This window comes from Eriocheir sinensis, chromosome 59 (genome assembly GCF_024679095.1).
Source record: "Eriocheir sinensis breed Jianghai 21 chromosome 59, ASM2467909v1, whole genome shotgun sequence".
NCBI classification, from domain to species: domain Eukaryota; kingdom Metazoa; phylum Arthropoda; class Malacostraca; order Decapoda; family Varunidae; genus Eriocheir; species Eriocheir sinensis.
This window is the reverse complement of record NC_066567.1, coordinates 3,656,975-3,673,159: the sequence shown is the minus strand read 5'-3', so window position 1 is coordinate 3,673,159 and position 16,185 is coordinate 3,656,975. Positions and strand designations below refer to the sequence as shown.

The following is a 16,185-nucleotide window of genomic DNA, read 5'->3' as shown; positions in this document are numbered from 1 at the left end:
AACCACACTATTAGAATTAGGCATTTTAAAATGTGATAATGCAGAATCCTGGGTGCTTCTCTTCTTCTCAAGGTTATGGCGGGGGTCGAAGCTCCCTAATGGGGGGGTCTGTAATGCGCTTTCAGCCTGTAACTATGTCTGGGGCTTCCTGTACCTCGTGTGCATGGCCACGTGGGTTTGTCTGCATTTTTGGAAGCCGCCAATGGCCTCTTAAAGCTATGACTCAGTTAATTTTGAATCTCTAACATGGTAGCTACACGTTTTTTTTTTTTTTTTTTTCGTTGGGAGGAAGGCAACCCCCCAGACGGCCGGTAGAGAGATATGCTATGGCCTACTTTTTATATAACATGGTCCTCATAAACCCACAAATCACTCAGGATATTATGTAAAAAGTAACCACCATTTGTCAAACTCAAGAAAGTGATTAGGCAGGGATAACTAACCAAGCCAATCACCCCAATTAATAAAAAAGACAATACTGATCAAATAACAAGCTGTCAGTCTGTAATAACTAACATGTATTGCACTGGTATAAGACCTGTGGACAAACTCGTGACAATAAAATATGAGAGGGAATTGTGAGCACCGGAAGCAGCCAAACCTTGAAGTGAAACAAAGCACTCAGGTCTCATTTACCTAGAAACACCATAATTTTGTAGAAGCCATGACACCCAGATCTTAGTTAGAAATACCATAAGTGTAGTAGCAGTACAGATATAATTGCATAGTCAGCCATCAATGAACAGGTGGTGAGGAATATTTATGCTAAGGGGAGACAGGTGGTCCTAGATTAAGAGGTAAATGGAGCACAAAGAGGATTAATGTTCTCATATACTTAAAAATACCATGTGTAAGTAGCAGTATGGATATATTAAGTGAATAGACAGCCATAGAAGATAATGAATATAAGCCAAGGGGAGACATGCAGGTGGTATTAAATTAAGGGGTAAATGGAGCACAAAGAGGATTAATGTTCTCATATACTTAAAAATACCATGTGTAAGTAGCAGTATGGATATATTAAGTGCATAGACAGCCATAGAAGATAATGAATATAAGCCAAGGGGAGACATGCAGGTGGTATTAAATTAAGGGGTAAATGGAGCACAAAGAGGATTAATGTTCTCATATACCTACAAATACCATGAATGTAATTAGCAGTACATATATAAATTCATAATCAGTCATCAATAAACAATATTGAGAAATAAAGCTAAGGGAGAACATATATGGAGCCAGATTATGGGGTAAATGGAGCACAAGGTGAATTAATGTTTTCATATACCTTTAAATGATATAAGTGTAAATAGCAGTACAGACATAAGTGCATAGACAGCCATTTAAGTAAAGGTAGTGAGGAATATAAGGCAATTCGGGGGCAGACCCAGCTAGATGAAGGGCGAAGTGGAGTACAAAATGATTTAATGTTCTCATATAATTAAAAATACAAGTGTAAGTAGCAGTACATATATAAGTGCATAGACAGCCATAGAAATAGAGATAGTAATATAAGCTAAGGGCAGACTATTGTAAGGGGTGAAGAGCTGGATTAATATTCTCATATACCTAAAAAAATACCATAAGCGTTAGTAGCAGTAAAGACATAAGAAATAAGGGATAGTAGTAAATGTAGTGAGGAATATAAGCAAGAAAATAAGGGACAGTGGTAAAGGTAGTGAGGAATATAAGCAAGAAAATAAGGGACAGTGGTAAAGGTAGTGAGGAATATAAGCAAGAAAATAAGGGACAGTGGTAAAGGTAGTGAGGAATATAAGCAAGAAAATAAGGGATAGACGTAAAGGTAGTGAGGAATATAAGCAAGAAAATAAGGGACAGTGGTAAAGGTAGTGAGGAATATAAGCAAGAAAATAAGGGATAGTGGTAAAGATTGTGAGGAATATAAGCAAGAAAATAAGGGATAGACGTAAAGGTAGTGAGGAATATAAGCAAGAAAATAAGGGATAGTGGTAAAGGTAGTGAGGAATATAAGCAAGAAAATAAGGGACAGTGGTAAAGGTAGTGAGGAATATAAGCAAGAAAATAAGGGACAGTGGTAAAGGTAGTGAGGAATATAAGCAAGAAAATAAGGGATAGTGGTAAAGGTAGTGAGGAATATAAGCAAGAAAATAAGGGATAGTGGTAAAGATAGTGAGGAATATAAGCAAGAAAATAAGGGATAGTGGTAAAGGTAGTGAGGAATATAAGCAAGAAAATAAGGGATAGTGGTAAAGGTAGTGAGGAATATAAGCAAGAAAATAAGGGACAGTGGTAAAGGTAGTGAGGAATATAAGCAAGAAAATAAGGGACAGTGGTAAAGGTAGTGAGGAATATAAGCAAGAAAATAAGGGATAGTGGTAAAGGTAGTGAGGAATATAAGCAAGAAAATAAGGGACAGTGGTAAAGGTAGTGAGGAATATAAGCAAGAAAATAAGGGACAGTGGTAAAGGTAGTGAGGAATATAAGCAAGAAAATAAGGGATAGTGGTAAAGGTAGTGAGGAATATAAGCAAGAAAATAAGGGATAGACGTAAAGGTAGTGAGGAATATAAGCAAGAAAATAAGGGATAGTGGTAAAGGTAGTGAGGAACATAAGCAAGAAAATAAGGGACAGTGGTAAAGGTAGTGAGGAATATAAGCAAGATTAAGGGGTAAATGGGGCACAAAGATTGATTAATGTTCTCATATATCTAGAAATACCATAAGTGTAAGTAGCAATGCAGATATGAGTGCATAGAGAGCCCCAGTAGTAAAGGTAGAGATGAATATAAGCTAAAGGGAAGGATAATGAGATAAGGGGGGCCAGATCCATGGAGCACAAGATGGATTGATGTTCTCATACACATAAAAATACCATAAGTGTAAGTAGCAGTAGATATAAGTGCATAGGAACCCAATGCAGTTGAAGAAGGAAGGAATATATGCTAAGGGGGAGGGATATAAGCTAAGGGGGGAGCTACAGATTAAGGGGTAAATGGAACACATATACCTAAAATACCATAAGTGTAAGTAGCATACAGCCATATAAGTAAAGGTAGTGAGGAGTATAAGCTAAGGGGGAGGAATATATGAACTAAGGGGGGGGGGGGGGGCAGGTGGAGCTATATAGATTAAGGGGTAAATGGAGCACACATACCGTACTTAAAATACCACAAGTGTAAGTAGCATACAGTAAAGTAAATACAGTAAAGATAATGAGGAGTATAAGCTAAGGGGGAGGAGTATAAGCTAAGAGGGGGGGCAGGTGGAGCTAGATTAAGGGGTTAAGGGGTAAATGGCACATATACCGTACCTAAAATACCTCGTGTAAGTAGCATACAGCCATATAAGTAAAGGTAGTGAGGAGTATAAGCTAAGGGGGAGGAATATGAGTTAAAGGGGGGCAGGTGGAGCTAGATTAAGGGGTAAATGGAGCACAAGGTGGATTATCGACGCGGGGCCATTAATATGCAATACATGGGACCGTCTCCACGCCCTTCTTTGTTCTTGCTGGACGTGGAAGGGAAGCCAAGACGGGGGAGGAGGAAGGAAGAAGGACACGGGAAATAAATCATAATGCCATGTGTGTCCTGGAGCCAATTTGCATCCATGTCCTGCAGTGGTCATGGGCGCTGCAGGTCACAGGCCAGGCAGGTCACAGCAGGTCGTGATGAACGGTGCAGGACATTGTTGCAGCTGCATTGATGTGTGGAGGGAACGGAGGGAGGAAGGAGGGTCGACGCCAGCGGAAGGAAAGGGAGGGAAGCCGAGGGGGGAGGAAAGGAGGGAGAGAGAGAGAAGAGAGAAAGAGAGGGAGAGAGGGACGCGGTGAGAAATAAATGCGCAATAATTTCCTGGGCGGCGCATGTAATGTACGCTATCACATCAATAATTCCCGGCACCGGCACTATGGGCAGGCTCAGGGAGACACGCCAAAACCCACAACTAACGCCATGAATTAAAGAACGAGCTTGCAACGAGGGTGACCGCTGGCAACCATACTGGAGGAGTTCTCACGCTGAGGGAGAGAGAGAGAAAGAGAGAGAGAGAGAGAGGGAGAGAGAGAGAGAGAGAAGGATGCCTCACTACACAAGAGTGGCGGCGGGAGATATTTAAAGTGTCTCCATTTACACCCTGGGCCCGTGAAAGGTGTAAGGAAGGGAGGCAAACGGGAGAGAGAGGGAGAGCAATGCCTCACTACACTGCCCTGACAGCGGCGGCACCAGCGGGAGGTGACCCCAAGATGGGTTACCAGTCCCCGCCACTACTCGCCAACGGGGTCACCACCACCCTCATGGAGTACCAGCCCAAGGAGATGGCACAGATGCAGGCAGGTACGTGGCTTGGCTTCTCCTGGCTCTGGGGGGAGTGCCAATGGCGGGCTGGGGAGGCTCTTCTGCAGTGCCACTCGCTTTGGTCACCGCCCGCCTGCCTCTGTTCATCCTCTTAGTGTTAGTGTTCAGCCTCTCTTTTCTCTGTTCTGTCTCCTCCCTGTCACTGTTCTGTCTAATGTGTGTGCCCTTGTCTTGTCAGTATGAACCGTCAGGCAGCTCCTACACTCCCCACCTCTGTCTTTCCTTGTGTTAATGTCCAGCCTCTGTTCTCCGTCCTGGGTCTATCCTCTAGTCTCTTTCACTGTTCTGTCTGTTCTGTGCCCTTATCCTGTCTGTCAAGTCTGTACAAACCGTCAGACAGCTCCTACACTCCCCGCCTCTGTCCTTCCTTGTGTTAATGTCAAGCCTCTGTTCTCTGTCCTCGGTCTTAACTGTCTATCCCTGTCCCTGTCATTGTTCTGTCTATATTGTGTCCTTATCCTGTCTGTCCAGTCTGTATGAACCGTCAGACAGCTTCCCCGCTGCCTGCCTCTGTCCATCTTCCTTGTGTTAATGTCAAGCCTCTGTCCTCTGTCACCATTCTGTCTTATGTGTGTCTTCATCTTGTCGTATAAACTGCCAGACAGCTCCTCTTCCTGCTACTGTCCACCCTCTTAGCTGTCCAGCCTCTGTTCTCTGTCCTCTATCCTATCACTGTCAAGTTAAGTCTGTGTAAACTGTCAGACAGCTCCTCCACTGCCTGCCACTGTCCTCCCTCCTAGCCTCTCTCTTCTTACCTATCCAGTCTCTATCCTCTCTCCTATCACTATTCTGTCTGTTATGTTTCTTAATCTTGTCTGTTAAGTCTGTATGAACTGCCAGACAGATCCTCCACTGCCCGCCATTGTCCACCCACCTAATGCCCCTCCTATCAGTCAAACCTGTCGATTCATATTTGATTTTTTTTTCTTGTTCCTTTATCTTCCTATCTCAAGTCTGTTAGCACCACCAGGATGGCTTCCCCATTGCATGTCCTTACCACCCTCTGTCAAATGTGCTAAATTGTAGACCTTTAAATCCACCCTTGATGCCTTGGTAAGCTAACTGTTTCTTCACTGCCTTGCACTACCTGCTACACCTTACCCAGTGTCAGGTCAGGATTGCCCTTGACCATGAAAGCCCCCCATAATATCCCTCCTTGACAGCTCTACATTTACCACGATGCCACTCCCTGACAGTCCCCCCTTGATGACCCTGCACTTACCTGACAACCCACACATCATGACAGCCCCACACTTGACATGGCGCCCCTCCCTAACGGCCCCACACGTACCATGATGGCTCCCCCTGACAGCCCTACACTTACATGACTACCCCACACACACCATGACTGGCCCCCCTGGCAGCCTTCACTTACATGATGGCCCCACACATGTCATGACGGCCCTACACTTACCATGACACCCCTCCCAAATGGGCCCACTTGTACCATGACAGCCCCCTCCTGATGGCCCCACACATGCCATGATGCCCCTCCATAATGGCCCCACAAATACCATGACAGTTCTACCTCCCTGATGGCCCCACACATCATGACTGCCCCCCCCCCATGGCCCTCTACTTACTACGATGGCCCTCCCTAACAGCCCTGCACTGACTGATATTTTGGTAAACTGTCACTGAACAATGAACACTTAAAGGGCAGCAACTGCTAGTTACTTTATTTTTCATCTTATTATTTTTAGAGGCTAGCTGTAAGTGGGGTCGTCCTAGTCAGAGGGTGCCTTGTCTCTAATTTAGTTTACCCACACATGCCCCCACTTTTAAAGCTATTCCTCTGACAATGCTTAGCTCAATAATTAAGTTTGCTGCACTAGAAACTCTTCCACTTTCACTACTACTAATCATGGATATTAATGTTAGGTTAGGTTATTTTTATATCAAGTTTGTATACAGGAAGTGTCAGCTAATATTCAAGCTGTTCTAAGATTAGATGGTTTTGTGTTGTCAGAGTAAAGTAAATGTAAAAAGGAACACAGATTGTTTTTCAATAGATAATATGTTGTAGACAGAACGTCTTTGTTTACTTTAAAGACAGGTTCAGTGTTTAGTAAATTACTCATTGTTATGGCTAAATAAAATTATATGCATTCCTGCTTCAACATACAATTTCAATACACATTTCCAGGCACATTGTACACTAAACAATTCAGTGTCTACTTCAAACCCTTAACATTTTTTATGTGCAAGATTTTTCTGCCATTTTTGTAGTTTATTGTTTTGCGTAGCCAATGTTCTGACAGCTGTCCATCATTTCTAGAGCCAGTGTACTGCCACGAAGTATTTGATGGGCATGGCACGGAAGACCAAGGTAAAGATGCTGCTGTTGGTTGTGCTTAGAATTTACTGGTTTGTGGTTGGTAAGCTGTGGAGATGATTTTTTTTTTTTTTTTTTTTTCATGAACATCTCAAAGATAGGATGCCAAAAATGGAGTCCTCAGAGGCAACGATGAGGTTTAGATCAGTTTCATGTGCCACTAATGATTCAATAAGCCTCTTAGTTATTTGTAAATGTTGATAACTGCACAGCAGCCTCAGGTCCAGCACCTCACAGGGTTATGGGAGTACTGTGACTCTCAAGTGTGTCCTCAGGGACTTGTACGGTTGAGAAATAAATGGTTTGTTTGTGTTTGTGACTCAAGTGTGCCAGGGCAGAAGTCAGTAAGTTTAGATTTAGGGATAGAACTGTTCTAAGTTAATGATGCAGTTCAAGCGGAGTCAAAGCTTTCAGCACAGCCTCGTCAAGGTTACGTGTAGCAGCTTGTAGCCTTATGCCAAACCATTAACACCACATGCCCTATAATGATGGCAGACTGGTTTCAGGAGTAACAACAATATGAGGCAAACATACTGGAAAGGAAATAGCTTCACCAGATTTAAGTAATGACAAATGAGTAGGTTTAAATGTTGGGGTCTACAAACCAGAAAGAAACGAGCTCACACATCTCGAGTTAGAGCTAAACCAACATGCAGGCTGAAGGTTAACATTGGTCTAACCCTCGCAGCCAGCTGCTCCCCAGGACAGTCAGGAGACTGCTCCCGCCAGGGCTCGGCTGGACCCTTCGACCGCCCACAGAAAACATGCAAAGGTGAGGGTCAGTGTCTTTCGGCCATCAATGTTGCAACAGTTTCTTGATGTCAGCAAACTAATTCACTAGGTAGTGAGATAAATAGTAAACATTCCTTGCTGATGTTCCTTTAGTAATCTGAATATAATAGTGTAAACAAGACTGACTTGCAAGCATGTAGGGAACAAACAGATACAAAAATAAACCAAATGTTATCAGGGTTAGTCTCGAGGCTGCAGACAGAACATCCTTAAGGATACAATACAGCTCAGACAACCATTTATTCATTGTGAGTGTGTTCCATGCCCCTCCCATCCCACCCCCTCCTTTTGCAGCTCCCTGGGACTCCGAGATGACCCACTTCTTCATCAATGAGTACCGCAATGTGAGTGGGATGGTGACCAAGAAGCGTGATGCCTTCCTGCACATCTCAGACAAGATGAACCAGAAGGGCTATGATGTTACGCCCTACACTGTGGAGAAGAAGTGGCACAACCTGATCAAAGCGTACAAAAATGTCCTCTACCGAGCCATCCGCAAAGGAGATGAGAAAATCAGCTGGGAGTACTTTGAGGTGGTGACACTAGCCTTGTTGATGCTTTAGGAGGCTACTGTGGTTTGCTAATACTTTACTGTTTGCTCTCTTGTAACTTTCTGTTTATAGAGTAAGGATAAACGGTTTTACCAAATGTGAACCAAGCACTGGATCTTAAAACTGAAATATTTTAGTAGTTTTAGGTTGTCAGTGATTATAGCCTTTAGCAAATATCTGATTTTTGCTGAATAAAGAGCAAACCATAAAAGGTTTGTTAATAATTCTTTCAGCTAACCATATGGTGAATCTAAAAGTTTATGGAAAAAAAGATGAACTAGGACAATGCTTGCATAACAGTCTCTACCTATCTACATCTTTGACGTCCTTTCCCTTGGTGGGAACTTCTCCAAGGGGGAGAACATGGCTGAAGCGTCTCCAGTTTTCCCTGTCCGGGCACTTCCTCTCAGCTCGTCCAGCCCCTTGCCTGCCAGCTCTCTCTCCAACACTCATCCACTCTATTGATCCATTTCACTGGTGGTCTCCCACTGATACCCTTTCCTTCAATCCTACCCTCATACACACTTCAGGAAGTCATCCTTATTCATTCTTATCACATGTCCAAACCACCTCAGAATGCCCAGTTTTACCCATTCAACCACTCCACAATCCACTCCTGTGGCTGTTATACTCGTCTTCATTACTTTCTCCATCCCATTTTGACACACCACATGCATCTCTTACATAACTCATTTCCAATGCACGTATTCATGATCAAGCTAAATTCCACGTCCATATCTTTTAAATTTTATGCTGGCACTGACCAACAACAACATGCCTAATATTACCCAACAAAGCTCACTGACAGTGTTGTGGTGTGTTGCAGGAGATGGATGACATCATCAAGAACAGCACCCCGTCACTGCCGGCCCCCGGGAACCTGAAACGCTTGGCCATGTCCCGCAAGGTGAGCCCCAACCCTGTGGCCTCTCCTGCGTCGGGACCAGAGACCATATCAGTGACTCCAGACTTCCTTCCCAGTCCCCCCTCCCCTGATGTCACCACCCCCAAGACTCTGCCTGCCTCCTCCCCCTCGATGGCAGAGTGCCCCAGCACCATCCCGTGCGCCCCCTACAGCTTCCCGGCCGGCCCCTCGTCCACAAGATCTCCCCCTGGGCACCTGGCCACAAGCCCTATCTCCTACGTAGTGAACCCCTCCCACCCGTCCCTCCCACCTTCAGAAGCTCAACACTCCACTAGTCACCTGCTGCCGCTGGACGCCACCTCCCAGTTCCACCCGCCACACTACACCACCCAGCACCACTTCCTGCCCCCCATAGCCACCACCCCCACAGTGCACCCTCAGCCCCCTACCATCCTCAACACCCCCACCGTCCCCCCGCCGCTGCCGCCCCCTGTCTCGGTGCCGCTGGAGCCTCAGAGTACAACGCCGCTGTCCATGAGCTCTGAGAGCTACATCACCTACACCCAGCCCGGGGAAACCTCCACACTGGCTCAGGTGAACGTCCCCACGGAGCTGCCGGCAGCAGCCCCACAAGGTACAAACAACACTAAGGATGACGAGGCGCCGCCCAAGAAGAAGACTGCCATCACACTCAGCAAGAGGAGGAAGTGGAGGCAGAGGAAAGCCAAGTTCTTTTACAGCCGATTCCGCCGCCCTGACTGGGAGCTGCTGGTGGCTCAGAGAGACATGAACATGCAGCTCAAGACTCTCAACTCCAACATCCGCACCATGGGCCACTCCCTCAACGAGAACATCCTGGGCCTCAAGCGTGCGGTGGAGCGCATGGTGTCCATCATGCTGCAGAACAAGGCCGCCTCAAGCTGAATCTCCGTTTGATGTTGTTATTTCTCCTTTGGTTCCATAGATGTTAAGCTCACAATGTTGTGTATATGGATGTGTCCAGCCTGCCATTACTTGACTTACTTGACTCTTGTTCATCCCCGAGGCAGGAAAGGTCGGTCAGCACTCAAAAGTTGCGGTAAAGTCACTGTGGACTTCACCTGGATGGCCACAGATGCCGATGCTGAACTCCTTGGCAAAATCAGATTGTACTTGATTATATTTGATGGTTGTAGGTAAAGTGTAGTCACCAACTAGTCTTTCATGTTTAACAGACAAAGACAGACAGACAGACAGAAATAGTACAATTTAGCTTTCACATCTTCCCAAATGTAAGCTATCTTTCATGTCCACCTTTTCCCTGCCACTTTGTCTCCTCGGCAAAGTGCTGCCGAGAAGACGGTTTGTGCTTCTGGTTACTAACTTTTATCTTCCGTGTCACTTGAGGATTCTGTGAATTGTCTCTTCCTCTATCTGAATATGCAGTGATATGGTGTGGCCAAAGGAAAGCAATTGTGATTCACTAGGAAGTATGAGTAATGTTTTCAGTGGGAAGCATGTGTTTATTCCTTCCTGATCAAGAAAAGTTTGTGACTGCAAACTTTATATTCCCATGGGAATTCTGTGGCTCAGTATTAGACAGGTCTAACTAAATCTGTTTCAAAGCTGGAGTTGAAGTATCACAATCATTAAATTGTACCAGGAAGTCACAAAAGATACTGTGTAGCTGATCTCAAGTTTTCCATTATGAAACTACTGACAATTCACTGTTCTTAGAGAGTTCAGTGAAGTTGCTGCAAGATCTCAAAGAAGTCAAATCATTCAAAAAAAGACATTTATATGCAGAAGAATCTTCCCGCCACAGCACAGTGACAATCTGTACAACGAGGGTGGTGCTCATCAAGAATATTCAACACCAGCCAAATTTGCTTCTCATGACAACACCGCAGAAGCTTAGGCTCACTCCAGACCCAGTGCATCTTCCTTCACTGTCGGGTGAACCGCTGTGCAGGGAGGAAGGAAACGCTCCCATCTGTCCCGTCCAATCCGGGAAATAAATCCTGGTGCTTTCACTAGGTTATTGGATCCCTGAGGCTGAGGTGACTTTCTGTGGTGGTGATGGAGGTAGTGTAGAGAACGTGACCTGATGCTGGTTGGTGTGTGTGTGTGTGTGTGTGTGTGTGTGTGTGTGCAGGTGTGTGTGTGTGTGATGCAGCGACTGGGAGGAACTGAAGTGCTACAGTGAAGTGCTCTCACCAAGTGAGAGTAGAAGTGTAATCTCTATCAAGACGAAGATGATCTTTTCTTGATGTTGTTTTCCGCCCGGCAAAGTGTGTTGCTTCGTTGCTTCTTTTCAGTCCAGTATTAGAGAGCTTTGCCACCAGCAAGAGACTGTGATAGCAGCAAATGGGAAACTGCTGCCTAATGTTCTAGAGGTGTGGAAGGAATTTTCTGTTCTGGGAACCCACATTTTGAAACTTTGGTGCTGAACCTGATACATACTAGTGTTAATACTCATCATACAAGATACGGAAACAGTCCAGTTGCCCGCCCACGACAGAGATGCAGTGATGTGGTGTGAAGTACACTCCACTCATCAGACTAGAACACTCCTCCACATACTACAAGTCCACACGACAGGCATCCTCTTTCCTACCAGTTTGTTCACAGTCGTAGGACAGAGATGTACGTATTCAGTTCCTTTAATCCAGAGGGTTTCAGATTCTTGGTATAGTGTCTGTGTATTTGGAAAACCTTCCTGTATAGTGTTGAGGTGCCATAGACTCCGTGTTACTGTAGTTTAGCCATTTTTCACTTTTGAGACGCAAGACTTGTACGATACGCAGCCCCGAGATGCACTGGGGCACTGCACTGTTTAAACGTTCCGTAGCACAGAATTTTTTGGATCCGATGTGGTGCTGTGTGACGTTGGTTGCGCGTTGTACGGAAAATCAAATCACTGTTATGTAATAATTCTCTACACATCCCCCTCCGAGAAAGTTAAGTGTTCTGGTGTAGTGTTGCCACCCCCTCCCATCCCCGTCCCCCTGCCAGCCCAAGTTACTGTCACCCAAGAGTTACGGCGCAGGTTCCCCGAGAGATATCGAGTATTTAGTGTGTAGTGTTTGAGTTGTGTGTTGCCATTGCAAGGGTTCGTGGAGATGTCAAGGCCCACGCAAAGCAAGTCACTCAGTACTAAGTGTGTTTTGTGCTGTGGTGTCAGCTGTGTCATTCTGTTGCTGGTTAATGACAAAGAGAAAACCTCCATAGTTCCTTATTCTGGTATCCTTAAAGTAAGAATGGGTTCCTGAAGCATTCCTTTGTCATTAACAGCCAAATAAAATGACACTGATGATACTTTGATGAGGAGCCCTCAGTAAGAAAACTATCTGTACCTTTTTAGTGGGTGACAATACTATAAAGCACACACAGAGGCAGCTGACACCTTTGTATTATAAGGGAGGTGTGGTAGCTGAATTAACAAAGTAGTGTGAGGTCGTTCATTGTTAAAAGCTCGTATGGTGGATTAACATAGCGTGTGGTTATTCATCTTTAAAACTGTTCATAAATGCTACTTTATGTGTACAGAATAGATCTGGTAATTTCCAAACTCACCACACTCTTGGGTACAGGTAATTTTGGTGCCGTGGGTTCCGTACATGAATGTTGGTGATCCTTTGAACTTTTTTTTTTCCGTTTTTATGTGTGTGATGTCAGCGTTTTTTAGCAGATGGTATTTATTTATAATTTTTTATTCTCACTCTCTCCTGTGTGTTAGGATTACGCCTAGAGCAATAAAAAGACGAATCCTGGAGAGGAGAGGTTATGTTAGGGCATTAGTCGCTCTCGCCACGATAGAAGACAACCGTTTGACTGTTTCTTACAACTACGTACTCGCAGCTTCTACTTCCTTTTTTACGTTGATAGTTTTAAACTGCTTTATGGTTTTACTGATGGCTAGTGATGACAAACAAATGAACGATATTTTCCGTTGAGAATGGTTATAGATATTTTCCCGATCTTTGTTGTTACATACGTGGACACTGCTCATCGCTGCAGCCTGTGCAAAACAAAAAATGCATAAAAAGACAGGAAAAAACAAAAAACAAAAAAAAAGCTTATCCCTTGTCACTTGCTTGAGTTGCCGGTGGAAACGTTTTGCTTCTGGTCTTCACCGAGGAACGGCATATTTTTTATTATGCAAAAAAAGTTATAAAAGCTTTAATTATGAATAACGGTGTAACATGTGAGAAGGATGTCATTCTGGACTTGTATTTTTTTGTATAATAGGAGGAAAATTATGTGATGTTTTATTACGCCCGAGTGGAATGTGGTGAGTATAGTGATGGAAGGGATGAATGGTGAGGAGGGATGAATCATGAGCATGGTGAGAGTAGGAATGTACGGTGACAAGTGAATGGTTAGTATGATGAGTATGGTGACAGAAGGAGTGGATGGTGACAAGTGAGTAGTTAGTATCGTGAACAGGAGTATATAGTGACGAATAGTATGGTGACAGTAGGAGGGTATGGTGATGGGAGGGGTGATTGTGAGTACAGTGAGTGTCATTAACCTATTTCTCACACCTTCCTTTCTGTCACTATCATTCCACCTCATTTGCCTCCTCACCTTACCTTCCACATCTGTTCTTCCTCTTCCCTCTTCTACTTTATCTCCCTCCATCTCTTCCTACTCCATATTCATTTCTCCCGCTCTTCCTCCTTCCTGCACCTTGCCCTTTCATTCCTCCTTCATTCATCATCTTCCTCTTCCTTACAGCTTTATTATATTGATTCCCCTTTACCTCCTTACTCCTCCATCTCTTCCTACTCCATTTCTCCCACTCTTCCTCCTTCCTGCACCTTGCCCTCTCATCCCTCCTTCATTCATCATCTTCCTTTTCCTTACAGCTTTATTATTCATTCCCCTTTTCCTCTTTACTCCTCCATTTCTTCCTTACATCCATTCCTTCCATTCTTCTTCCTTATTGCACCTTACTCTTTCATCCCTCCTTCCTTCATCATCTTCCTCCTCCTTTTAAATTATTTGCTCTTTCATCTCTTCTTTCCTACCCCATTTTCACTCCCGCCATTCTTCTTCCTTTCTGCACTTTCCCCTTCATTCCTTCATTCCTCGACTTCGTGACATACTCATTCTAATTACTTGTTGGTGGGGTGAGTGAGGAAGGTAACAACAGCCAGTCAGTCTATCAGTTACACAGTTATATAGTCACAAAATCAGTTAGTCACACAGTCAGTTAAAAACCCATCCAGCCAGTTAACTAGTCAATTGTGTGGTTACTTCATGTCACAATCAGTTGAGTCAGCCAGTCAGCCACTCACAGTCAGCCAGCCAGTCACACAGTCAGTTTGTCAGTCACACAGTCAGCCAGCCAGTCACAATCGGCTATTAAGTCAGTCAACAGTCAATCAATCAGCCATTCAGTTAATCACATAGTCAGTCAGCCAGCCAGTCACAGTCAGTAGGTGAGTAAGTCAACGGACAAACAAACCCATAATTCAAATACGTAGTGAGTGATGTTGTGTAAGTGAAGTTCGGTGAGGAGAAAGGAGATGGAGCCAAGGGGTTAGAGTACTCGTAAAGGCACATCTAAGTAACTTTCTGCCATTGAGAACATCTTAAAAATAACTGGGGAGATACTTCGCGTCCCTTTCCCGTGTTTTGTGTGCGTGGAGTGACTTGTCAATAACCATAAGTCACTCGTATTACTTAAAAAGAAAAAGAAAAAAAAAAAAAGAAAGCCGGAAAACGAGCTCATGTGACATTGCCTTGACAAATAACAGGTGAGTAGTGATGAGAGAGAGAGAGAGAGAGAGAGAGAGCGGTGGGCACAAAATATTGTTCTCCCGTTTTCGAGGTCAACCGTATTACACCGAGCACTGATGGGAAAAATGCATGTTTCATTGGCCATGACTAAATCTCTCTCTCTCTCTCTCTCTCTCTCTCAGTCAAGGAGAGAAAGTTGTTTTACAGGCTAAAGAAAGAGCAAAGCACGCCCGAAAACATTAGACTTCACCATGATGTCAGGCGACGAGTTAAAAGATTAGTATGTCAGGCAAAGCGTAGATATGAAGAAACTATTGCAGCCAACTGTAAAAATAATCCGAAATCCTTCTTCAGTTACATAAACAACAGAAAGGCGATCAGAAGTGGAATTGGACCCTTACCAAACAGCGACGGTGCACTAGTGACTGACAGCCAACACGTTGCAAACCTATTAAACAACTATTTTTCCTCTGTGTTTAATACTAACAGTCCTCCCACCACTACCACCAACACCAGTACTGATGTAAATCCCGAGCATGCATTGCCTAACTTTGAAATAACAACCCATGAAGTCTTGAAAGCCCTCCAATCACTTAAAACATATAAAAGTCCTGGACCTGACAAAGTATATCCTACTCTACTCAAAGAAACAAAGAGCGAAATACTCTCCTCCCTCACAACCGTATTCAATATGTCCTTGCGACAAGGCATCGTCCCTTCGGATTGAAAAAAGGCTAACGTGACACCGATTTTTAAGAAAGGAGACAAAAAAGTACCAGGTAATTACAGGCCCACTAATCTAACTTCGGTTGTAGGTAAGCTACTTGAGAGCATAATTAGAGACAAAATTGTGAGTTACCTTGAAAGCCACTCATTAATTGGGGACTCACAACACGGCTTCCGTAACAAAAGATCCTGCCTATCAAACCTATTAACCTTTTATAACGACCTCTTCACGGTTTATGACGTAACCAAATCACTGGACGTAGTCTATCTTGATTTCCAGAAAGCGTTTGATAAAGTCCCACATCATAAATTACTTTACAAATTAAAGCAAATAGGTATTGACGGTCAAGTACACCAATGGATCGCGAATTGGTTGAGCAACAGACAACAAAGAGTGGTGATTGACGGATTTAACTCAGAGTGGGCGCCGGTCACTAGTGGCGTCCCTCAGGGCTCGGTTCTTGGCCCAGTGCTCTTCATTATTTACATCAACGATGTGGATGTCGGACTCAATAATCGCATTAATAAATTTGCAGACGACACAAAGATTGGTAACTCGGTTCACACTGACGAAGACAAGCAAAGCCTCCAAGAGGATTTGCACAAAATTTCAGCTTGGTCTGATAGATGGGAGATGCCCTTTAACGTAGGCAAGTGCCAGGTCCTTCAAATTGGAACAAGGAATAAGAAGTTCGATTATGAAATGCGCGGCGTTAAACTCAAAAGTGTTCAATGCGTTAAGGACTTGGGGGTCAAAATCGCGTCAAACCTCAAATTCTTACAGCAATGCATCAATGCAGCAAATAAAGCGAACAGAATGTTGGGCTTCATTAAAATAAACTTTTTATTCAAGAATAAA

General features: G+C 44.1%; 1 protein-coding gene and 1 long non-coding RNA gene across 14 annotated transcripts; both read left to right on the top strand.

Annotated features, from left to right (window-relative positions):
- Positions 1–3,068, top strand: LOC126985396 (uncharacterized). Of its 12 annotated transcripts, none has more exons than XR_007738680.1 (4): positions 1–1,758; positions 1,931–2,403; positions 2,447–2,575; positions 2,619–3,068. It is a non-coding gene; the product is annotated as an uncharacterized LOC126985396 (long non-coding RNA). The 12 variants fall into 12 exon arrangements; XR_007738677.1 differs by having other exon boundaries at positions 1,931–2,489; positions 2,533–2,575; XR_007738682.1 differs by lacking the exon at positions 2,447–2,575 and having other exon boundaries at positions 1,931–2,446.
- Positions 3,069–3,236: 168 nt separating this feature from the next.
- LOC126985393 (uncharacterized) lies at positions 3,237–13,114 on the top strand. 2 transcript variants are annotated; one of them, XM_050840197.1, is made up of 5 exons: positions 3,237–4,309; positions 6,609–6,659; positions 7,354–7,437; positions 7,752–7,990; positions 8,835–13,114. In XM_050840197.1, exons 1-5 carry the CDS (start codon positions 4,165–4,167, stop codon positions 9,795–9,797), a joined length of 1,482 nt encoding a protein of 493 aa, XP_050696154.1. In that variant the 5' UTR covers positions 3,237–4,164; the 3' UTR covers positions 9,798–13,114. The 2 variants fall into 2 exon arrangements, with proteins under 2 accessions (XP_050696154.1, XP_050696153.1); XM_050840196.1 differs by having other exon boundaries at positions 7,354–7,443.
- The last annotated feature ends 3,071 nt before the right edge of the window (positions 13,115–16,185 follow it).

Coding starts and splice junctions, on each gene's coding strand:
- LOC126985393 (XM_050840196.1), top strand. CDS start 4,165: ATGCCTCACTACACTGCCCTGACAGCGGCGGCACCAGCGGGAGGTGAC. Junction 6,660..7,353: donor GCATGGCACGGAAGACCAAG/GTAAAGATGCTG, acceptor TAACCCTCGCAG/CCAGCTGCTCCCCAGGACAG. Junction 7,444..7,751: donor GAAAACATGCAAAGGTGAGG/GTCAGTGTCTTT, acceptor CTCCTTTTGCAG/CTCCCTGGGACTCCGAGATG.